Here is a 25343-nt window from a genome sequence, read left to right on the forward strand (position 1 = left end):
TGGCAGAAGCGACGATGCTCTTCAAAGGGACAAGTCCTGCAGACTGCAGCCGCTTAAAGAACTGTGGCATCCCGGTGTTTGCGGCGTTCCTTATGTGTTTGAGCGCTGGAGCATCATTTCTATCTGAAGGAAGCGAGTACCTGGAACTTGCTGTGACACAAAGCAGAAAAAGAGGAACTTGGTGCCCCGAAAACAACTTGAGTTGTGGTGTGTAAGTTAAAGGTAAGGTCTAACGCAATATTCTCACGTTGTTGTTTAGGACAGCAGTGTTTGTGTAGTGTTAAGTGACGGAGACAGCACTTTCATTAAAACAGAATTTACGCACTTATGCTGCTTTCAGGAGTAATGTTTAACAGATGGACGGGGGGTTGGAGGTTTTTAGGTAGTGTGAGGCGTTTTATGTTTAAAAGCCCACACGCTATCATTTGATTTGTTATATGCCCCCACCTGCCCACCCACATGGGTCGGTTCAGTTTAACGGAAAGTCACATAATACTCTGTAACCGTAGAGTCCCACAGCAGCCTATGCATGTCTGGCAGTTCATTGTGTGCCTCATGACTGTGTGGTTTCCATTTTTTAAAGGTAGAAACTCTATCTAAAGGGAGACATGTGGCTCCTGTCATCACTTCCACCGTAGCCGAGGACAGATATGGACGGGGCTCGTTGCCTCCAATTAGATCTTTATTTTTTCCGATCCTTTTAGGTAACATCCGGTCATCTATCACACCGCCTTGTTGAGTATCTTTCCAGAGAAGACACTATATCGCCTACCCGCTGTTTATACATTCATTAATTGTACATATGATAGCAAGCAGAGGCTTTGATTTGGTCAGATGGAAAGTTGTCGACTTGCCAGAATTAGGTTGTTTGCCCCCATGCACACACAGGTGGTTGTTGTTTGTGACATGGACAACACAGCTTACTAACTGTCCTGTAGATCCTTCTTCGTGTAGAGTTAAAAGATCTGTAATCAGTGACTTCCTTAATGCTTACATTAACATGTGCTGGCCTAAAGTGATGAAGAGTAGTGCTGTAAATACTGCACATTCTGGTATTGGTGTGATACCGGATGTAATATACTCACATATCTATATTATTGCTAATATATATTGTAATATATCTATATCACTAAAGCACTTCTGGATGGATGCAAACTGCATTTCGTTGCCCTGTACCTGTGCATGTGCAATGACAATAAAGTTGAATTCTATTCTATTCTATTCTATACCAAGTAAATACAGGGACAGTATTGCCAATACCAGTATCTATACTTTAAAAAAGGCAGCTTATTTAGGGGAGAGCATGATTTATGAGATGGATCATCCTCAAATTCTGAACACATTTTAATGACCTTTAAATGAGTAAATTACTTTCCAAAATTATTAGTTAGTACAAGAAAACACCCTTTTGAGCTTTTCAGGTATTTTGAAAGAGAGTTTTATGGAGACCTGGAATATAAAAATGCCTGCCACTAAAGCACTTCGGTATTAAATATATATAAATATATAAATATAAATATATATATATATATAAATAATTTCCCCCAGGGATCAATAAAGTATTCTGATTCTGATTCTGATTAATCCTATTACAATAGTATCAATCTGATAACAATACACATCTGTATCAATACTGTCAATATTTGGAACATCCACCAACCTCTCGTGAAGAGTCATTTAGCATAAATTAGTTTTATGTTAGAAGGGCTCTTTTTTTTAAGATAAGATATTCTTTATTAGTCCCAGAGGTGAGAAATTCACATTTCTACAGCAGGAGAGTGGACAAGGCAAAAATAAATAGATGCAGAATAACCTAATTATAATAATATTGTGCAAAAAAAAAAGTACAATATATAAAGTAGAGAAATATAATTTAAATAATTATGTATATATGATAAAACAATACAGCTGACTACTTTTTTGTGAATTTGTGTGCATCTTTAAGTAAAGACGCACAACTTTAACCTTGATCTGACTACATAAGAAACAAGTTGGAGAAAGGTGAGAAAGAAGCCACAAAAATAATCATTCACGTGGTTGCAGCCACCCAGCGCTTTAATCGGTCTAATTTTTGGGCGGTTGCACGTTGATTAAGCGTTTGCGGTGTGACACACTTTGTGTAACCAGCGCTGAAGGTGACATTGTGACAGCACAAGCTTAAATGCCGTCACTGGCTGCTAAACACACTGCGTTTTTTTTTTCTCTGAATTTAAACTGAACTGTAACCGAGTGCACACCGCGCATCTGCATTGCCTTCCAGATGGAAGAGGAGAGAGGTTGTGACACCCATCAGCGATACTCTTAACAGGATGCTATTTTTTTTTTTCCGGTAGAAAATCTCCATCAGAAAGAGCTGGTGAAAATGGACTAGTGTGTTGACCTGTCACTCCCACATTAACTAGTGTGCGCTCGGGTCTTGGGAATATTATGTGCCTGTTACACTTTCATAATGCTCACAGCTTACAAGTCACAGCACAGCGGTCTAAGCAGCAGGGAGAGCTAAAAGGAATATTGCTGGGAATTCTTTACTTTCATTTTCTTTCTGTCTCAAACAAAAGAAAAAAAAAAACTAGCAACCTTCTGAAGGTGCATCTTAGAGCAAAAACTAGGGCAATTAGAGTTACACAATGAAAAGCTTTAATCAGCATCAGTGCCCTAAGCATAAAACATCCCTGATCCGCATATGGTCACAGTTCAAAAGCAACAGGCTAAAGGGAACCACATTTAGTATTTGTCAGATTCTAATCTGTTAATATTTTTAGAGTCAGCATGTTTCGGTTTTTGCTGTCAATGTCAATCATTTAATCCAGGTGATATAATACAAAAAGGGCTTTTTATAAGCGTATCTCTCCTTTCCAGCATCCAATTATCATTTTGTCTTTCGACACTAAAATAACAAGTGTTATAATAAGGCTTTCTCTCAGACTAATGTAACATCTTCTGCTGCAGGTATGGACACAGATGCAGCCCAGCAAAGAGAACTCTTCTCAGCAGCAGGTAGCTAGCCATGCCTGGCTAGTTTTTTAATTTGGCTGCCCTGTTCCCTTCGCTAGAACAATCAGGATTTCCCAAGGCTTTTTGTTCCCCTTTGGCCCTCTTCTTTGAACTGGACCATCCCGCGGGGCGACATGGGGGAAAGACGGACACGCTCCTTTCACGCGACGTGCCGGGTGCAGCGTGACTGTGGCAGCAGGCTGGGGAGCTCCTTCATAAGTTGCAGCCCAAACGGATGCACCAGCACCAGCATCAGCCTGGACCAGGAGATGAACGTTGGCCTCGCGCCTCCCACCTGCGCGGCTACCAGCAGCACAGCCCTCAGGTCCCCTGCACCTGACAGGAGCCACTACTCTCCTGTTTCACTGGAACCGGAGCCCGCGGCGGTGAATAATGGATCAGGCATTCCCTGCTGTCCGCCTGCAGACACAAAGGACCCGGCCCTGCAGATTTTACAGAGCCAGCCCTCTCTCACCGCCATCCCGCCACCTCTTCCTCGTTCAAGCTGGCTGCGTCATCATCAAAAGGAATTCCACAGCCCTTACATCAAGACTAGCATGCAGGGGGATATTTACAACTTCCTAGAGAGGCCTGCTGGATTGAAGTGCTTCCTCTACCACTTCCTTGTGTGAGTACCTGTCAGTTTCTGTGCACACTGATTTAAGTCCACACTTCACAGGTGAAGTGAGTCGATTGCAGAAGACGATGAGCTTGTGTTAGGTACAGTTGGTAATCTGAGAGAGTTGCAAGTGCTCAAAATCTCAATCCACGTGAATAAGGTTAAAAATAAAGTCTAGTTAAGTAAGAATAGGCTCCCATGAAAATTACCTGGGTGACGATGTACAAACTTTCACAGAAGTGTTAGAAGATTCACAAAACAGACTCTGGTGTCATTTCATTAGCTCCAGACGCTCTCTTGTTAATTACATCTAGCGCTTCTTCTTCCAGTTATAGGCTCTGGTTCCCGGTAGCAGGAGGAGCAGTGTCTTTAGGCCTGCTGTGTGTCGGTGGTTGTTTTAAGAAAGCCCAGCAGAATCAGGTCAATGTGATCTGGCTAATCGCACGTCTGGTTCTGAGTTGCCAGGTTATTTCTGCTCTTTGTTTTGTCAACAGATGAAATGAACTCATCCATAAAAGCAGAGTTTTTTATGCTGTGCTGCATAAGCATGTTTTGTCTGACCCATGTCAGGTACTCTAGAAAAAAAAATGAATTCCTTTGAATAGTAATTGAAATATTATGATAAAGCTTCATCCATCGATTTTCTTCCTCTTATTCAGCTGTCACAAGAAAATAAAAACATGCAGTTAGCTTACTTAAAACAGAAGTGGTAAGATTAGAAACTGTGGAACTCAAATTTATTCAGGAGCCCGGCATCACATCACACACCGAGTCCATAGATAGAATAGAATAGAATTCAACTTTATTGTCTTTGCACATGTCACAAATACAAGGCAACGATTTAGACCACATTGAAGGAAAATAGAAATAAGTCAGAATTTTAACTTCCTCCACTCAACAAAATAGAAGCGATGCTATCTGGGAAAGTGATCTCAGTGATAAAGTCTCTGTATTTCAAAGATGTTTTCTCCTTTACCTTAATTCTGATGAGTGGTTTTAAGTTGTCTGCGGAGATGACAGCATTTGGGCTTGATGTCGATTTCAAATAAGATTATAATATAATATATAATATAATATATAGCTTACTACTGTTCATCTGCCTCTGTAAAGCTGTGCTTGAAGAGAAGTCGAATTAGTCTGTCTCATTAGTTTTGTCGGTCACAGATACGTGGAAACAGTGCAAAGATTCTGTTTGCATTGCTGATCGTCCTTAATTGAGGCTCTAAAGTTCAAACAGTGACAGTGAACCCGAGACTGCTCTTCATTCAATATTAAACCCTTCTAACCGATCCTCACTGACGCTCCTTTAAGTAACTCTTACATGTCGAAGACTATAGCCGGCGGCCATTCAATCCCTCGTCCCTTTTCTCGGATTTGGCAGGGGAGAGCAGCGATACAAAGGACCTCATCCAGCACTCATGACAGCACTAATAGGTCAGCTTGAAAAGCCCTGCTCTACATCAAGATGACATACACACAAACAGCACACACACAATGCAGCTAGTTAGTTAATTCATCACTGCCTTTATTGTGCAACGGTCAGGGACATTTCCAGCGAATCGGCACATGTGCAGATGCTGAAATTTGGGTGGACTGCAGAATAAAATGCTGGTAAATCCATATCTAAAAACAAACAATCAAACAAAAAAAACCAATCTCATAATATCTAGAATGTATTAGTTATTTTTGTGACCGTTTATAGATGTAATATTACAGTATACCAGTGATGGTCTTGAGATCACGTGTTCAGAAGGGCCGTTTTTCCATTATTATGTAAGAAGAGACAAGTGAAGCAAAGATAGCGTTACCTCAGCTGAAGTGTTGGTAATGTCATTTAAGTTGACGACAGGTGTTTGTGTTACTATACGTGTAATGAAAGCACCTAATAAGTGTTGGCACCTTCAAATGCTTTGCTTATGACCAGGTGATTGTCCACCTTGTCTTATGTTTTAAATCCGTACTGTGAATTTCCTCTTTCTCACTGGAACAACACAGAATTCTGTGTTCCAGGTCTTTTAATTTACACATTAAGCAGTGTTAGTTTGTCTCCTGAGCCGGTGCTGTATCCCCTTCTGTTTAGCAGAACAACTTGTCCCTGTACTGTACTTTCTGTCTTTCACGTGCACAGGGAAAGTATGGTGAAGGGACTACGCAAGCATTACTTTGAGGGACTTATTTTGCTTATTCATTTATGAAAAATACTTTAAGATTTTGGATCAACAGGTATAGTTTTTTTTTTATTTGAAGGACTTTAACCCATTTTACAAGCAATCCTTAAATGAAAGTTTTAAAAAGAAGTGAAGGTGAGCTTTACGGGGATATTTGGTCTATTACAGTAGCACAAAGCATTTGTCTGAACGCAGTTCAAAAAATAAGCTCTACCTGGATTTTAACTTGTGGGTTTCACATTACCACAGCTCATCATCCATGTTGGGCTAAAGAGAAATTTAAAATGGGCCCTGATAGATGAGATTTTATTTCTTTAATTTATTGCCAAAATTAAATAATAATAACTCCAGGTGCCCCATGTAAGAGAGATAAGATAAGATAAAACTTTATTAATCCCTCGGGTGGGTTCCTCTGGGAAATTCGGTTTCCAAAAAAGCACAGCACCGACAGAAGTTACAGAGTTACAGAATATTATATACACACACACACACACACACACACACACACACACATATATATATATATAAATACAGAGACATGTAAACTTGGGTCATACAAACTTTAGAGAAGGATTACAGAAATTTATGAATTATTCACATTCACATAATCATTAGATAATTAGATGAAATATATAAACAGTTATATTTAATATGGGCCCAGCACACTGACAGGAACACAAGCAGGCACATGCCACACTAATGATGCCTGAGTTAGTCAAAGTGGGCAGAAATCCTTTGGACCCCAGACAGCATACGTGGACATGTGTCCGAAAAGAGTCTTATGCAATACACACTCACCAGTGTACAGAGAACCTGGGGCAATGATCCACTCCATGTTTGGGCCACTCCCTCTGAGTCTTTTACATAACCAGAGGGAATAAACATGTATATCCTCATGATTTCTAAATGCCCTTCTCGGACTCCAAGCTGGATACCTCTTGGTCCCTTTATCAGTCGAGTTTATCCACCAGTTTCTTTCAAACATACCTGGACAAAAAAAAGTTGAACTTATAAAATAAATGACATCAACTTATTATCCAAGCCACATTTTATTTTTAACTACCTATGTGTGTGTTAAAAATGTTGGCGTATGATTAAAAATAGCTTTACGAAACCCAACCAGTTTGCAGTGGAGGAAGAATTGCAGCTGTTTATCCTCTTGAAAAAAGCACTGGGCCAGATGTTGTCTTAAATACTGGCTTTTGTTGTGTGTTTTTATATCTGGACAGATTATTGAAATGGCTATAGTGAATCCTCAGCTTCCAGGCATTCCCCTCTATCTATGCAGGCAGAGCGGAGAACTCTTGTATCTGCTTACGAGAGATTACTGCTAGACTGGAGTGAACTGTATGTCTCATGTCCATTTTACTGTAAAACACCAGTGTATTCAGGGAATTCTTTAGGGGCATGTTTCGCTCATCAAGTGATGCGATTTTTAATAGTTTAGTGATATTTTTTAAATAACATATCCATAGGCTTATTTTTAACAGTCAGTATTGTTTACTAACTGCAATAACTACTTACATGGAAAATAATTATATAATTTAAAATTATTATTATTTAATACATTATCCTCCTCATGACAGATTGATCACCCAGCATTTTAACATCCTGATCCGGCTAATTCAGCGGGAATGACACACGGTTCTAGAAACCTAGATGTTTGTCTTTGTCTGTGGCTTGTTTAGTAGTTACATTGTTACAGTGTTTTGTAGTAAATATATTGTTGGGTGTGTACATTTGCAATTGACATGGGTGTAGAAGCTAAGGATTTGACTTTGGGTGCTTCTGATGCTAAATGTACATTATGTAAGGTTCAGTTACGTTTTTCCTTAATTTATCTACAGTTAATATCTAAAGTTCCACATGTAAGACATATCAGTGCATGAAGGCACGTAGACATGATGGAGATGAGCTGCTGAAGTTTAAACCTAGTAACAGAATGGGGAAGAAAGGCGATCAAAGTGACTCTGAACATGATGGCTCTTAGAATAGAATAGAATAGAATAGAATAGAATAGAATAGCCCTTTCTTTTTATTGTACATGTACAACCAAATTGTGGGTGGTCCATATCAATGTGCGGGAATAAAATATAAATAGAAAGACAGCAGGAATAAACAACAAATGCAAGAAATATATACAGGCAGAAGAATTATGTACAAACAGGAGGGATATATACAAAAAAAGCAAACTGCACACAATAGAAAAGGCACCCATTAGGGGACAGGTTGCATAGGGCCAGGTTGGATTGGTCTGCCTTGTTGATGTCAGAGGTCAGAGGTCAGAGGAGAAGCTCCAGGTCAGTTTCTGCTAAGGCATTTGGATGTCAGGATCCAAGTCAACAGTAAAAAAGTATACCTAATAAAATATCTGGGGAGTTTATTCAGAGCTTTTATCTCGTGACTTAAGGCACTTTTTGCGGTGAATATACCTGAGTTTTGTTTGCACGGGGCAACAAGCATTGCGTCCGTGGATTTGGGTATTTTCGGCCATTGGTTTGGCAGTCTCTCGAGCTCAGTTAACCTGGATGGCATCTGTCGGCTGTCAGCCAATTTCAGGAGCCGTTTTCTAGAAATGTTTGTGAATTGAAGTGTGTCTGTTGGTAGGTGTTACAGTGTAACAAGTCCCCCTCCCACTTACCTGGTTTTCCTGTTCACTGCCTGCACTTCTGACTAACCTGAGCTAAATGTGTCTGTGTCTGAATAATAAACGTATTTTTTCCCTTTTTGATAAACAAAAAAATTTGGCTTTGTTGCCATAAAATAGTGAGTTTAGATAAGAGAAAAAATACATAAAAATCTGTTTAGCATAAGCAGCATAAATGTGAAAAAGAAGTGAGGAAGTCTCAATGTTGAACTGTATACTGGTGCATGATACTGGTTATGAATGACATGGCCATGTGAACTATTTCTCTAACTATTTCTCTATGATTGATCTTGTGCTCCAGCCTATGAGGAGATTTTTCTTCTCTATTTTCCAAGTATTTGATGGACAAAATGATAACTAAGCCAGGATAGAATATCCGTGTTTATGGCCGGTGGCTGATGTGGTGTAATCCACCTTAAGCTCTTTCATGGATGGGATGGGGAGGGCACGTGGGTTAATAAAGAGGGTTTTGGAGGGCTCTCTGACCCTGCTCTCTAGCAGAATGGTAAGGGCAATTTATGTTTGTTTAGCTCTAAGTTGTTTTGTTTTTTGTTTTTTCACTAAATTCACAGATGTGATGTTGGTCTGAGACTGTGGTTACAGGCAAATGTAGACCTTAGATGCTAAAAAAGCATTAAAAAGCACCTACAGTGAAGCTAAGAAGAAAGCAGAGTCTCTATCAATTCTAAGAGTTTATTTAATGTGACGTAGTAAAAATAATCTGGACATCAGGACACCTTGAAACAATCTAAATACAACCTCGGATAAAATACAAAACAACCAAGTCAAAATGCTGTGTTGTATTTCTGTCAGTGTCTTTTTCCGTCTTTGTTATCATTTGTAGTTTCACTCTTCTTGTTTCTGAGTTTAGTGTTTGTCTTTTGGTTATTTCCTGTTTTACTGTGAAAGCCAGCTTTCTGTTGTGTTTCCTTTTCCTTTTTAGTTTTTCCTCCTGTGTGATCGCCATCCTCGCTCTTACTGATTTCACCTGTATTCTTCTGCCTTTTTAGGTTAAATAGTCCACTGTGTAGTCCTGTGTTCCTCTTTTAGGCTGTCCCCTGCATTTTCACTTCAATATTGACTCTTGAGCCCATGTTATAGGTGGACACCTGATTGGTTCATGGATTTAGGAAATATGGACATTTAAAGAGAAACTTTAGTCTGGAAATTGGGTTACATTTTCATAAGTTTGCCAATCATTCATAATGATCATAACAGCATAATTAGTGTTTACATTTGGAAACTTATTTGGGAGTTTAAAACATTACAGCAAACAAAATTAGAGTATAACCTAAACTACCTGTTTAAATATCAGTTTTTACAAATTGATCTCTTGTTTGAACTTTTACTCAGGGTGTCATTGTAAAAAAGAGGGCGTTTCTCTTTTAATTCTAACGTTTCTGGTCCTCATCAGTTCTTAAAATGAGGTACATGCAACCTTGGATTAACAAGTAGATGACATATTACACCATGTCATTTTTTATTTTACAAAAACTAAGCAAAATACAGAAGCCTTGTGTGTGGAAAACTAAATATGACAGGATTAAGTGGGTAAGTTGGTTGCCAGGGTAAGAGTTTACCAGGTGCTGCTAATCAAATGCACTTGATTAACTGATCATCAGAAAGTATGACCACTTTTAAAAACAACAAGAGCAACGTCTCACTCTGCATGTCTCAGTTAGCATGTTAAATGTTAAAGTTCATGACAGTGCAAGGAGAAAAACTTGAACTTGGAGCTTGTTTGGAAGGGTTGCCAGGAGAAAGCCTTTTTTCTCTCGGAGAAGACATGGCAGCATGGCTTAGGTTTGCAAAGATGGATGTGAATAAACCACAAAACTTCTGGAACACACGAGACCAAAGTTGAGATGTCTGGTCTTTAATGCACAGCACCACGTTTGGAGAAAACCAAACACAGCCTGAAGATACTGAAAACCGAGGGCTAAACTTTAAGTTACCACCAAGTCCCCATCGTGCTCCGTAATACAAGCCTCAGATCTCTGGCTTCCTGTTGGTGCATGGAGCAGCCTAAAGAAAAACATGGCTGACTCTAGTTAGTCCTCTCAGAGTGAGTCGATGTCTAAAAGGCTTAGTTATAATCACTTCAGGTATTGTTTGTTGAAAAGTGTTTTTGGATTGCCATTATCAGCTTTGCATGTAAACATCTAATCTTTGTCCTGATTATGAAATTGTATTACCTTTGTGCTTTTGTTTGTTTGTTTTTTGTGCTACTCGTGGCCCTGTAGAGTTATGAAAGAACATGCTAGTTAGAATAAAAACGTTACCTGAGTCGCTTTGATTAGCATATTAATGTCTGTGTGAAGCCTGGCTGTTTTGAACTTATGTTTGGTGATGTGTTTGATGGCGGAGATAAGCTGCTTTGATGAGTAGCAAAGAGAGCCCTTTTAGGTTTCAAAGAGTTGTTGGCCACACAAAACTCCTGCTTAGTTTTTTGATTGTGAGGGCAGTAGCGAGTGTGTGGCTGCAGATAAAGGGGGTTGGGAGGTAGTTCTGGTTTGGTGTAATTATTCAACGTAACAAAACACCTGTTATTGAAAAGGGTCCCAGCTGATGACCCAAGTGTGGCACAAAACAAATCTAGGCAGGTAGTCCTCATTACCAGTAACGCGGTGAGGAACCTTGGAGTCATTTTTGACCAGGATATGTCCTTCAACGCACATATTAAACAAATATGTAAGACTGCTTTCTTCCATTTGCGCAACATCTCTAAAATTAGAAATATCCTGTCTCAGAGTGACGCTGAAAAACTAGTTCATGCATTTATTACTTCCAGGCTGGACTACTGTAATTCATTATTATCAGGATGTCCAAAAAACTCACTGAAAAGCCTTCAGCTAATCCAAAATGCTGCAGCAAGAGTCCTGACAGGGACTAGAAAGAGAGAGCATATTTCTCCTGTTTTGGCTTCCCTTCATTGGCTTCCTGTTAAATCCAGAATTGAATTCAAAATCCTGCTCCTCACATACAAGGTCTTAAATAATCAGGCCCCATCTTATCTTAATGACCTTGTAGTACCATATCACCCTATTAGAGCGCTCCGCTCTCGCTCTGCAGGCCTACTTGTTGTTCCTAGAGTATTTAAAAGTAGAATGGGAGGGAGAGCCTTCAGTTTTCAGGCCCCTCTTCTGTGGAACCAGCTTCCAGTTTGGATTCGGGAGACAGACACTATCTCTACTTTTAAGATTAGGCTTAAAACTTTCCTTTTTTCTAAAGCATATAGTTAGGGCTGGACCAGGTGACCCTGAATCCTCCCTTTGTTATGCTGCAATAGATGTAGGCTGCCGGGGGATTCCCATGATGCATTGAGTTTTTCCTTTCCAGTCACCTTTCTCACTCACTATGTATTAATAGACCTCTCTGCATTGAATCATATCTGTTATTAACCTCTGTCTCTCTTCCACAGCATGTCTTTATCCTGTCTTCCTTCTCTCACCCCAACCGGTCGCAGCAGATGGCCGCCCCTCCCTGAGCCTGGTTCTGCCGGAGGTTTCTTCCTGTTAAAAGGGAGTTTTTCCTTCCCACTGTCGCCAAAGTGCTTGCTCATAGGGGGTCATATGATTGTTGGGTTTTTCTCTGTATCTATGAAGCGCCTTGAGGCGACTTTTGTTGTGATTTGGCGCTATATAAATAAAATTGAATTGAATTGAATTGAAAAATTGAATTACTGCATTTATCTCCTGCACTATAGAGAGCTTTTTTTATGTACTCGTGTCTTAGATTTTTTTTTTTTTTTTTTAGTTGCAGTTTTGTAGGGTTCAAGACTGTAATAGATAGACACTTGAACTGGCCATTGCTTCCTAGCAGAGAAGAGACACAAACCAAATGCAGCTCAACTTAAGCAAATACAAGGCTAATATTTGGCTTGTTGATTAAGCTGGCTTTTCCTTTTGCATGGACACTCAGAAGAAATGCAAATGTTTAGACGTAGGTTAGATTTTGGTCGGCACAGAACTGGGGATAGTTTTATACTCAGTTGGCTTCACATCAGCCAGTAATTTTAACCATTTGTGCTTCACAAACACCAGTATTTGCATGATAATCATCATTATGTAATACTGAACAAGCTTTCTGCCACCTGTCAACTTAAACTGGACGTGCTGAACTGTGGTGATGAACCTGATGGTTGAACAAAGGAAACTGAATAACCTGCAGTGATTTACAAGCAAATTTCCCACTCAAAGGGTTTTTAGACATAACTTAGTAGGCCGTACTTTTTGTCTGTTTACAGTGTAAAGTGTGTTTCTGTGCTCACATTATTTCATAGACGTGAAGATGTTCTGTTCTCATTCGTTATCAGTGTTTAGGTGATGCTTCCTGAGCTTATACTGCCGTAGGTTTGATGCTGATTGAGCAGAGGGTTTGGCCTGGCTTTATGCTGTACTTATTTTAGAGAAGCTGGATGGATCTGCTGTCAATAATGCTAAATCACTAAAGCCCCAGCTGTTTTGTTTTAATCAGATCCCAGGGTTTTTGGCCCGCCTAAATAAGGTTGGCTGGGTATGAGTGACCGAGTCCTGTCCTGCAAACACCTCTGTGGGTGGGTTACTGCAGAAAACAATGAAATGTGACATGAGGAAAATCACTATCTGGCTGTAGTCATGGTCAAAGCACATTAACGTAAGACACTGGACACACTGCAGACTTAGTATATCATCAAACATTTGTGCTCACACAATCTGATATTGTCCTAATATTTTTGTTTATTTTTTTAGACTTGCATGTGTAGTAAATATATCATAAGAAATAAAATTTGTTAGGCTCTGTGTTTTTTGTGATCAATTACAAAACTCTTGATCATTTAAAAACACATTTTGATTTATTTTAAGCAGTGGAATGCTGGAAAATATAACGATTTTACTTATATGATTTTTGAGTTTTCCTTTCTGTTTAAATAATCTGCATTGATTAGATATGACTGCAGCCATATGCTGGATGTTACCACCACTGATACAGTGTGTGTGTGTATATATATATATATATATATATATACACACACACACACACACACACACACACACACACACACACACACACACACACACACACACACACACACACACACACACACACACACAGTGATATTACATTGCACTGTTATCCCTACAAAGCAAACCAAATATAATCTAATGCGCTAAAGGAAAACATGGATTACATGGCCTCGTCAATGACCTACATGACTATTACATCAACATCCTGACAGTATCATATTTATGCTCATCCTAATAATATGATCCGTTCTCAACAAACAGGAAACGGACATTTGGCTTCACCTGCTCTCTTCTTAACCTGTATCTCTGTCTGATCTTTGCTTTCCCAAAAGTCTGGCATTACTACTGTTTGGATCCCTGGGATCATGACACGAACAGTTGTTTCCTGTGACCACTTACTGCACAGCATAGATCAAATAGCTACTAAAATATAGTATAGTAAACAGGGGTTTACCTTATTTGCCTTGTATGCGTGGTCTTTAATTATCTCATTTGGTAATAACTTAAATCGATCTACCGGCCTATCTATCTGATGTCACAGTTTAATTTAGTGTAAAATGCACCCACTGAATTTGAATAGTTAACGTAAAGTAACATAATAATTTAATCCCATATTTAGGAAATAATTTTATAATAATAATAATAATAGAAATATTAGATAAATAAAACCAGCAAAGAAAAATGCAATTTTAAATGGCAGTAAAATGTTAGTTAAAGAGAAAACTTTCTTGTATGTGCCCTGGTGACTTCACAGGAAGTTGAGCCTGCTTATATTTTGTATACAGCCTCTGAGTTGGTCTTTTGTTGCCTAGGTGATGGATCGATCGATAGATCTTTGGTTGTCAGGTCTTGAGGTGGAGGCAACTCCTACTACGCCACTTCCCTAAAGCCTCAATGAGACTTCTGTATTTCTGCTGCTGTCCACTCCTGTTGCATGCCACTATAGCAGTATCATCAGAATATTTTTGCATGTGGTAAGATTTTATTTCAAAATAAGATTGTATTTCAAATCCGATGTGTAGAGTGATTGTGTCATATGCTACCAGATTTGGTTGCGAACTGCGGAGAGTCAATAGATGTTTTCACCTGCGGTCTCAGGTGGGCCAAGACTAACCTATCCAGCACCTTGAATTTGGAAAGTGTCAGCTTCTTTGGTACATGAGCCAGCAGGATGTTTTCTTACAACATCTTCTCACAGACAGCTGGCTTACACAGGTCCTCAGAACTTTAGGTCTGATGTCATCAGGGCTGGCAGCCTTGTACTTTCATAGTTTCTCCAGGTGTCTCCTGTCCACTGGAGTTGGTGAGGTGTAGTTAGGTCTGAAGATTATTGGAGTTGTGTGGAAACAAGGGGTGTATGGTGGTGGCAGAGGTCTGTGAACTAAAACTGCTGAAGAAATAGTTGACCTCATGTAATCTCTCAAGGCTGCCCACTGGTTGTTTGTCTGTCTTTTAAAACCCAGTGGTTTTCCTCATACTACTCCAAACATCTCTCATGCTGTTCTCCTCCAGTGTAGCCTTTAGCATCTTCCTGTAAGAGGCCTTCTATTTCTTAAGCTTCACGCTCAAGGCTTAGTTCTTTTTATTGAGAAGTGTTTCAAGTCACTTGTGAACCAGGGCTTGTTTTTCAAAACCCAACATACAGTCATGGTCAGTATTGTGATGTATCCACAGGACTTGGTTGTTCTGTGATAACAGGCCATCAGACTGTGTCCTCTCCATGTAGTTCATAAAAAACAATCCAGGCTGTAGAGTCAAAGCAGTCCTGTGGTGCCTCCATAGCTAACTTGAACGAGTCCTAACAGCTCAGTCTGTGGGTACAGGGTGGACGTTGAACAAGAGGAACGCATTTTGGTGTCAACAGGACTAGAGTTGGATGAGACTTGCTGAAGGGTGAGAGGTGGCAGTTGCACTTTGTACATTAGCAGTGTTAGCATACAGTGGGTCTAGTACTGCTTTCTCTGGTGGAACCGTTTATATAGTCTGTCTAGTGTAATGTGGTTCAAATCACCAGTAATAACCATAAAAGCATACATACAGTGCTGGGTTAGCATGCATGCTATAGTCAAGCAAGTGATGTTCAGTATCCGGACCACAGAAATGGTCCTTCACAGTAACATCTCCAGGATTAGACTACTTTTCTTTAACCATTCCTCCCTTCATACAGTTCCTCCATCTTTCTTATCGCCGGTCAGACTAAAATCTCTATTGTCCTGAAAAGTTCCAGGAAGGATTGGCTGAAAGCTTAGTTTTCAGTTAGAGTTACAATAAAGTCAAACCTAACCATGGCACAACATGTGACTTTCTGATGCAGGCATCCAAGCAGATAGCACTGTAGAAAATCCGATGTCATCTATTGCCCCACGCTGGCATCCTTTTAAGAAAAGTAAGAGGAAGGAAGAAATGCTTGTGTGTGTGTGTGTGTGTGTGTGTGTGTGTGTGTGTGTGTGTGTGTGTGTGTGTGTGTGTGTGTGTGTGTGTGTGTGTGTGTGTGTGTGTGTGTGTGTGTGTGGTGAGCAGTAATCCCCAGAGAGTAAACTGTCCCATCTGGCTTGTGGTCTAAGTGTAACGGGGAATCCTCGTTTACGAGTTGCCCCTTCATCACCCTTTACATTAATGTAATTCTAAGATGTGTCATAATGTGTCAAGTGTTGAGCGCGATCTTTGAAGAAAAGAACACCTTCAAAACAATGTCACAAGGTGTGGCTCGCATGAGGGAGGATTTTTGCTCAGATGGGGGAAGAAAAAATAGATTTGCAGTATAGGGACCTTAGTAAAGTATATACTGCCTTATACTATGTACTGCTGTATATATGGTGCATTTAGATGATTAAAATAACCCTTCCAGCATATGGCGTGTAATCCAGATTGTGGTGCACAAAATCTTAATGCAACCACACACCGCTTAGAAGTGTGTGTTTTTAAGTGAATTTTATGATAAACATTAATAGAGTGTAATGGAAAAGCTCTTATATGTATCAAGGATTATTTCTGGCTGGTAAAAATTCAAACAACCAGCCACACTTTCGGTGCTGGAGGTTCAGTAAAGAAAATGCAAAAAGAATTTTCTGAATGTAATAAATTAATATGTAAATAAATGGGTGAGGAGGTTAAAGGAGGAAATTTTTAGTAACTATAAATTTAGTAAAGACGAGACCCTGCCCCAAGTGGAGGAGTTGAAGTATCTCGGAGTCTTGTTCACGAGTGATGGGAGCCGGAGATCACCAGACGGATTGGTGCAGCTGCAGTGATGCGGACGCTGTACCGGTCTGTCGTGGTGAAGAGAGAGCTGAGTGTAAAAGCGAAGCTCTCAATTTACCGGTCGACCTACGCCCCTACCCTCACCTATGGCCACGAGCTGTGGGTAGTGACCGAAAGAACGAGATCGCGAATACAAGCGGGGGAAATGAGCTTCCTCCGAAGGGTGGCTGGCCTCTCCCTTAGAGATTATATCTCTCGGCTAGCCTGGGAACGCCTTGGTGTTCCCCCGGATAAGCTGGAGGAGGTGGCTGGGGCGAGGGAGGTTTGGGCTTCTCTGCTTGGACTGCTGCCCCTGCAACCTGGGCCCAGATATGCAGAAGAAAATGGATGGATGGGCCTTTTAGTAGTAGTGTAAAATAAAAAAAACATATTCAAATGGCTTTGAGCGGTGTGTTTGAGGTCATTATTACTTTGTAGTGTTTTAAAGAGTTAAAAACAACAAGTGGTTCATTGAAAAATATTTTTCCATTAATGAGCAAGACTTTTTTTGTTTTTGTTTTGTTTCATTGTATTCCATATTCATTCCCCTTACCTCTGCTTTTTATTCATTACATTTTTTGTCATCTCTCTCTGCTACCCTCTCTCCTCACTCCTGTGGCCTATGGATTGCCTCTCGCTGAGCCTACTTTAGCCAGAGATCTCCTGCTAAAAAGGGACCACTTCTTCTCTGCTTTTACCAAGTGCATGTTTGAGCTCTCATTCTAATATTGTAAGGTCTTTCCATCATATTGTAAAGCACCTTGAGATGACTTTTGATATGAGCTGTATAAATAATATTGACCTGATTAGAGGAGAAATCCAGACTTTTATGTGGCTCTTTTACTTTTATTATCCATAAAATGTCACTGAAATGTTGCTCAGTCAAATAAACCAAATTGAATGTGCCAACTTGGGCTTTGTGACGATTTGAAGAAGGGAACTGTTTACTTTTTTTCTGACGAAGATAAAAATCTGCAGGTGAATTGCTCATTGAAATGCTAATCACGAGTTGCGACGCTACCGTTCCTCGCCCTGTTTGACTCCTTTGCTTTCTCCCTTCACTGTCACTTTAACCCCCATCCACCTTTCTCGTCCTCATTTAGTCGTGTGCCTGGTGGATGTTCAGCTCACAGGCCTGTATTTGTAGACGATGTATGTACACGGACAGATGGACTGTCTCGTCGGAATGTTTCACAGTTGCTAGGCAATGTGGAAACATCCTGTCAGCTGTTCATTTAAACAGAGTGACGAAAAACACCTTAAGTGCCTTAAACTTTGTACAGTAACTGGGTGCTGTACAACTTGTTTTTTAACAAAATGTATTTATTGATTGTTGCTATGAATCCATAGATGTCAAGGCAATATATGTAAGCATATTCAACATTTTTCTGACTGTGTTACAGTTCCCCTTTAGTCATAGTTTTAGATCCTGCTGTCATTTTTATATTTTATTCATAAAAACTTCAAAAATGTGTTATTTTCTACATTTTTACTTTGTAATTCTATCAAATGTTTGCATGCTTTGCATTTTACTTCTGTACAACCAAATGGTAAAATGAACTGGTACTTATAGAGTGCTTTTGTAATCTAACTAAGCAATCATGGCACTTTTTACAAGCCTTATTCTCACGCACGCATTCGTCCAAGCACTTTTTCTGTACCTTAGCACTTTATCTAACGTTTGCACAAGCGCTCACATGATTGGTTGGTAGAGTGGTTGGCTGAATGCTAGATTACCCATTCCTTGTGAGCCACAGCCACCAAATGTGACCAAGTTCTTCAGTCGTGTATTTTTGAAATGCACTAGAAGAAAATGAAATGCAATGAGGAGAAATATATTCAGGTCAGAGTTATACAAAGCCTTAATATATTCACTGTGTTGTTTTACTGCATTGTAACACGATGCTTAGTGATATGTAGTGAGTGGTGGTAATGGACTGGATGTGCTGTGTCTCTCTCTGCAGCTTCGTCATGGTCCTGGTGTGTCTAATCTTCAGTGTGCTGTCCACGATAGAACAATATGCAGACTTTGCCACGGGTACCCTCTTCTGGATGGTGAGTAGTGATGCACCTAAACGAAACCTTTAGCAGTGTTCACCATCAAATGGAAGGCTTATGCCACAATAGCCCTAAAATAACAGTTATGGTAATTACCCAAATCATTTTTGTGATTGTGCAATGGTTCATCAGAAAAACCAGCAAAGCATGTCTGTAATTGTATAATAAATGAGCTGCAGGCTGTTAAATACCTTAGCAACAGATCCGAACCCAGCCCACGAGCACATAGGTGACTGCAGAGGAGAAATCCATACCTTACATTAACCCTCTTGTATACACATACATTATAGTGTTGATCTATAAAACATATTTAAAATATAAACTTGCATTTCTTTTCTTTATCTTTAGCTAGTGTTTGTATATATAATATCTGGCGAGTGGTGTAAAACAAGCAGTACCTTGAGTTGTCCACATGATGGCGATATAAGATTGTAGCTGTGAGAGATTTTAACCGCCATCTTATAGCTCAGTCTGCTATTACGGCACTTAGAAAGAATAATCACTTTCATTTATTGAAAATACCATGAAACACACTCATCATCTTGTACGGCGTTCATCTGAAAGCCCGTGCAGTAACATGTGTCTTTTGAACCTACAGTTAAGACACTTGTTATGTGGAATCATGTGGCTCCACAGAGACTGTATTTGTTGATACATGCTGGTGGATTGCCTTTTTTGTGGCTTATTAGGCTATTAAGGCTGCTAAGTGATGCAATAAATCGGGGGATTACAGCAGGTAGCGAAAATTATTGCTTCTGTTTGGAAACTCTACAAAGAGGCCGGATCATCTGTCTCCTTCTAGCACACTGAACATCGGCGCACACACAGCTACTGCATGCTCACACCCGGTTTGCACATATACAAAGGCTTCACAGATACACAACGCACCACCTCCTGGGTCCTGCTGCAGTCAGAGAACATAGTGGACACTATGTTCTATAAACTTTGAAGACTTACTATCACAGTTATTCATTTATTTTTATCAAGAAGAGACAGATTTTCTTTAAATCTGAGTCTCCCTGTCTCTCAGTCCTTCCCTTCATTCACCTTAAATTTTTTTTGTTTCAATCAAAAAGGAAAAATATATATCTATATTTTTTAAATCTTTTTTTTAAACCCTGTTTGTTTGTGCACCTGGTTGTGCGTTTGTGCATTTGTATGAGTGTATAATGGCTCAGTGCTAATACTGAGATAAGATAAAGCCTTATCTGTTTTCTGTGTGCTTGCATGTGGGTGCACGTGCCAGTGTGTTTGAGGGCGGGTGTGGAGGCAAAGCTCCGACTGGTGTCACGGTGGCACGTACTGGTCGTAGTAACTATACTTAGAAAGTTCAAGGTTAGCTAACATCCGTGAATCACAAGCTGCTTATTCTGGATGGCAGAGGGGACATTAGTCCTTGAGGATATTTGGCCTTCAAAGCAGCTGCCAAAGTAAAGCTGACCAGGCTAAGCAGGAGGCACAGGGGAACGTACACGCTCGGTGATGTTAATGAGCTATTATTGGGCACCATCACTTCCAAATTCCCCCCACCTGACCAAAAACCTCCATGACGTCCCCAGTTTATGGTCAAAGAAAAAGAGGGCCCTCTGGGTCATGGCCTAAATGACATATTCAGGACATTTCTAAAGAATGCAATTGAGATTTAATGAGAGGTTTGGTAAACTAATATATAAACTTTAAATGACACTTGTGGGAGCAGTGGCATCAATTATGCAACTGACGGCAACATGTTATTTGTAGACTGAAAGAACAAACTCAAGAGTAAATCGTTGACATGGTGTCATTTTGTCATGTGGTTATGGTTATTTCAATATTCATGAGCATAGTTTGCAAATTAGAAGAAATAAAAAATCCATTTGATATAATAAACTTATGTATGGCATGTAATAACTCAGAGAAAGCATTTTCAGTTTGAGCTGATGGGCCCACGAGTGTGTGTTGATATACATAAGCCTCTCGTGCAATGTGAGACGCAACGATGAAGCGATCTAATCACATTTTCATGTGATACTGTAATTCCCGAGTGGGTCTTTGAATGAGCTTCATCTTTGTCTGGCTTGATGAGATTATCGCTGCACCAATAGGCAGCTGTTTTCAGTAAACACATAGTTGCCAGTTTAGGATTCACGTACAAAATACCCCCAACATCTGGGTGACCTATTTTATGGCATTATTGTGACTAATCCCTTTAAATTTCCCAAATTCATGCGTACCTTTGACTTTCAGATTTTACCTAGCTGTCATAATTACTAAGCTCAATAAACTGGTATTCTGTAGGCTGTTTTGTGTTGGGTGTTAGGTATTATTAAATGACTGAATGAATGTTTAAGACTTGGTTTTCACGATGTCCTGCAACTACTAACTTTGTCGTCCAGCATACACAAATACAGCCTGATCTGCTGTAAAAACTACAAAGCACTGGGTGCATGGAATATAATCTGTTTCTGTCCTAACACAAACAAAAAACTCCTACAGCTTGCTGGAGAAAGTTCAGCTGAAATGGATGTAACAGGCAGACTGGTTAGAGACATCTGAATGCCTGCCCACGTCTCCGATTTGTTTGGTTTCAGTGAAAGCCAAAAGTGTCAAGGCTCGGCTGTGTGGCAGGCAGGAGGAGGACCCAAAATGCAAAACTCACACACACGGGGATGAACTCAAAAGGCAGCTTTATTGCTGACAAAAGATAATAGGAGATACAAAACTAAACTGGGAAAAACTAACATAAAGCTCACCAGGAAACACGGGGGAATCACACACAGCATGAGGGACGACGTCACGCTGAACAGAGGGAGACGCAGACAGAAATACACAGAGGGTTAACGAGGAAAGTGGGAACACACGGGGAACACAGGTGACACTGATAATCATAACGAGACAGGGCGGGGTGAACTGAACATGACATGTACGGGCGTGAGAGTCACAAAGTAAACAGGAAGTGCACAGAGGTTCAGACAGGAGGAGAGAGAGAGCACGGGGAAAACACAGACATAACGGGCTGGGAAAACATGAAACAACCACAAAGGGAGACGAGGGCTCATAAATACATAGAGGGCACACAGGGGGAAGAGAGAGCACGGGGAGAACTTAGACATAATGGGCAGGGGAAACATGGAATAAAACATAAGGAGAGACGAGGGCTCACAGATACACAGAGGGGCACACAGGGGGTAAAAGCCATGAAGGGAAAACACTTAGGGAACAACACAACAGGGCAACTCAGAAAACATGGCCAAAGCAAGGAACAAAATACAAACATACAAGGAAACTAAGAACACTGGGCCAACATGGCCCAGGACCATGACAAAAAGGTTATTCAGTCTGATTATCAGGCTATGTTATAGAGATTTGCTGGACCATTTCTCCCCGTCTCTGTCAATTATACCTCCTTAGCGGCTTCTTTCTTTGTCTTTAACTCAGTGACAAAAAATGTGCAATTCATGCGGATGAATGAGAAGCGCAGGATTCCCAGGGGCCGGACGACTCAGGCGTAAAAATGAAAGTTGTAAACATATTCGAGTGGCGATAATGAGTAAACAGATAATTTAGAGAAGCGAAAAAAGAAAGACAGAAAAGAGAAAAGGCTTTTGTTTAATATTAGAGCGACACTTCTTCAGCCGAGATAGAGTCTGGCGTGATTGACAGGTCATTGTTTTGAAGTCTTGTGGTGCTGGGTTATTGCAGCAGGGCTCATGGTATTAAGTTTCATACAAGGGGGGGTCAGGGAGCAGCCAGTTTAAGCAACTGAACTCAATGAATTGACCACCCACATCGCCCATAGGTCCTGACAGTAAGGTAGCTGAGTATTATGGATACTCGGTGGCCAGGAAAATGATCTCACGTCAGTTGAAGCCGATTCATCTATGACTCCACACTTGCGTGCATGTGTTACGAAACAAGTACACAATGACACAATGCAGATATGCAGGTGCACATGATTGCAACTAATGCTGAAGTTGTTATTTGGTGATTTTTTTTAAAGCTTTCTTACTTAGTGGTTTTTCATCCTGTGGCTTTAATCACTTAGCCATTGACCCTGCCTCATGTATGAGCTGTTATCAGCTGTGTTGTCAACCTCCATCTTTACTCCTGGGTGGCCTCATTTGGTCCTTCTAGACCACCTCTGTGTCTCTCTTCTTCTGTCTCATGCACCTGTCATTACCCACTCATATCAATGCTGTAAATCTTGGTGATTGATTAAAATAGCTTTAATGCTTTTAAATTAGTGGCAATGCATAGCAAAGCATCAGTGATTTAAAAAAACAAAAAGATAACGTATCTAATTCCACATCCTGCATGTGTTTCAAACTTATAGTCTACGTACCAATGGATTAACATAACCCTGAATCCGTGTTTGCATTGTTCTCCGCAGGAGATTGTGTTGGTGCTGTTCTTTGGCACGGAGTATGTGGTCCGGCTGTGGTCGGCAGGCTGCCGCAGCAAATATGCAGGCATCAAAGGACGCCTCCGCTTTATCAGGAAACCCATATCAATCATAGGTGCACCTGGCTTTTTCCTTTGTTCTCATTTAATACAACACATGCCATAAAGTATATTTGTAGATGAACATCTCAGATAATTCCAGCAAGACTTCACTTTTGTATCAAACTGAAAATAATTGTAGCCCTTATTTGGTTGGGGGTTTTTTTTTCTCCTTCTTTTTTATGTGTCTTTCTCACAGATTTAATAGTGGTCATCGCCTCAATCATTGTGCTTGGTGTGGGGTCAAACGGCCAAGTGTTCGCAACATCTGCCATCAGGTAGAGCAGTGATTTTCTTCTGCATTTTAACATGTGCTCATAGCTATAGTGGGATGAAACAGCTGAGATGATGTTGTGTGTTGCAGAGGCATCCGTTTTCTCCAAATCCTGCGTATGCTGCATGTGGACCGTCAGGGAGGAACGTGGAGGCTGCTGGGGTCTGTAGTCTTTATTCATCGACAGGTAAGATAAGAAGAATCCAGCTAAATATATTAGCTCCACAAATCTGCCTGTATGTTATTATTTATTCATTTTAATTGTAATTGTTTAGAATCACTTTAACACATAACGGCCGAAGAACAGAAGATATAACAGTAAATGCATAGGCCTTAAATGTACTTCTACAAAGCAACAGACACGCTAGTTGACGTAGTCACAGTAACATTTACTGCTTATGACAAAAAGTCCAATGCACAGAGGTGCATAAAACAATCAGAGTAAACCTGGCTTTATAAGGAGAAGAACAGAAGTTGTCAAGGTTGGCTGTGCTCTCTTTTTTTCATTCTGCTACACTTGTTTTAGTTCTTTCTCAGGCCGATACACAGTGAAGTCAGATGATGTAATGTTCTCTTCTTAATCCTTCAAGTACACCAAGTTCCTAGGTTGTGGTCAAACCTGACGTTCATACCTCTTTGATGCATAAGAGGAGAAGGGCTTATCGGTGAGGATTGTGTGCAGAGAATCATAAAAATACATTTAAGATGTAGCCAAACTGAGCCTAATGTGATTTGGTGCCATCTCCCTGTTGTCAGATGATCGCCTTATTGAATGATATGCTCTGTTTAGTGGAAACACTTTGTAATGTGAAAAAGCTGATAGGATCTATGCTCAGACTGCTATCTCTGATTTTTGCACTTCATTTAATCATATTTATGAATTTATTTACCATTGTTTTTTTAGGGGATAGGTTTAAGCTCAAAAAGCTATGGCAAAAACCAGGTACATTTAAATGATCATTTTTGTACATCAAGTACAGATCAGGTTCAGTCCTGTATAGTCACAGGCAACAGTTCCTGGTGAGTTAATTTAAGCTCGTTCGCTGAGCTGAGCACGTATATATAGCCCAGTATAGGTTGTGCTATGGCATGGTACTTGATGGGCTGACTTTTATTTAAAAAAAAAAAGCCAAGCTGACAGTTGCAAAAGAAATTAGTACATTTTCCATTAGTCATTATCCAGTCATATTTGAAGGAAAACCATAGCAGTGACGTTTAGACCTGCTGAAAACCAAATACAGTCCCGATCAAAAGTTTAAGAACACTTGAAAGTGCAAAAAAATCACATTTTGCTTGGTTAGATCTTAACAAGGTTCCAAGTAGAGCTTCAACATGCAACAAGAAGAAAAAAGAGTGAGACAAAATGTTATTTTGAGCGCGCATTTTATTGAAAACAATGCTTAAATTGAAACAGGCTGTTTTACAGCTGATCAAAAGTTTAGGACCACACCTCCAGAAAGACCTGTACACCCCCTGAAACAGAAATCAAAATTCCAAACATGAACTTGTATATTGACATGGAAATTGTAAATATATAAGTAAAAATATAGCATTCTAACTATTATTTTTTTCTTATACAAAATTCAATCAAGATGAGATAAATTACAAATATCGACTCACTAAAATAATTTTAGCAGGAATAAAACTTAATAAAAGTGAACACCAACATATGCAATTTAAGTTTAATAAAAACTGCTGTAAGATCACAAACAAACAGAATCACATATTCTAGTATTTCTAGTCTGAAGATGTCTATAAATGGGTTAAATTGCTCAGTGGATGATTTATGAGTTTGTGTCAAAATTCGATATAAAATTCATTACTCTTACTATATATAATAGGTCTTTTCTTTTAGAAT

General features: G+C 39.9%; 1 protein-coding gene across 1 annotated transcript in view; it reads left to right on the top strand.

Moving 5' to 3' along the window:
• The first annotated feature begins 3051 nt into the window (after positions 1-3051).
• kcnq1.2 (potassium voltage-gated channel, KQT-like subfamily, member 1.2) overlaps positions 3052-25343 on the top strand; it is a 177654-nt gene continuing 155362 nt past the window's right edge. The window contains exons 1-5 of the mRNA XM_085462380.1: positions 3052-3622; positions 18639-18729; positions 23102-23228; positions 23411-23489; positions 23576-23672. Coding sequence (XP_085318506.1) covers positions 3129-3622; positions 18639-18729; positions 23102-23228; positions 23411-23489; positions 23576-23672 — 888 coding nt within the window. The 5' untranslated portion in view covers positions 3052-3128. The remainder of the gene's footprint in view (positions 3623-18638; positions 18730-23101; positions 23229-23410; positions 23490-23575; positions 23673-25343) is intronic.

The sequence above is a fragment of the Copadichromis virginalis genome, linkage group LG7, assembly GCF_057382275.1.
Source record: "Copadichromis virginalis isolate Kocher_CV1m ecotype Utaka linkage group LG7, C_Virginalis_male_GT1.1, whole genome shotgun sequence".
Taxonomy (NCBI): domain Eukaryota; kingdom Metazoa; phylum Chordata; class Actinopteri; order Cichliformes; family Cichlidae; genus Copadichromis; species Copadichromis virginalis.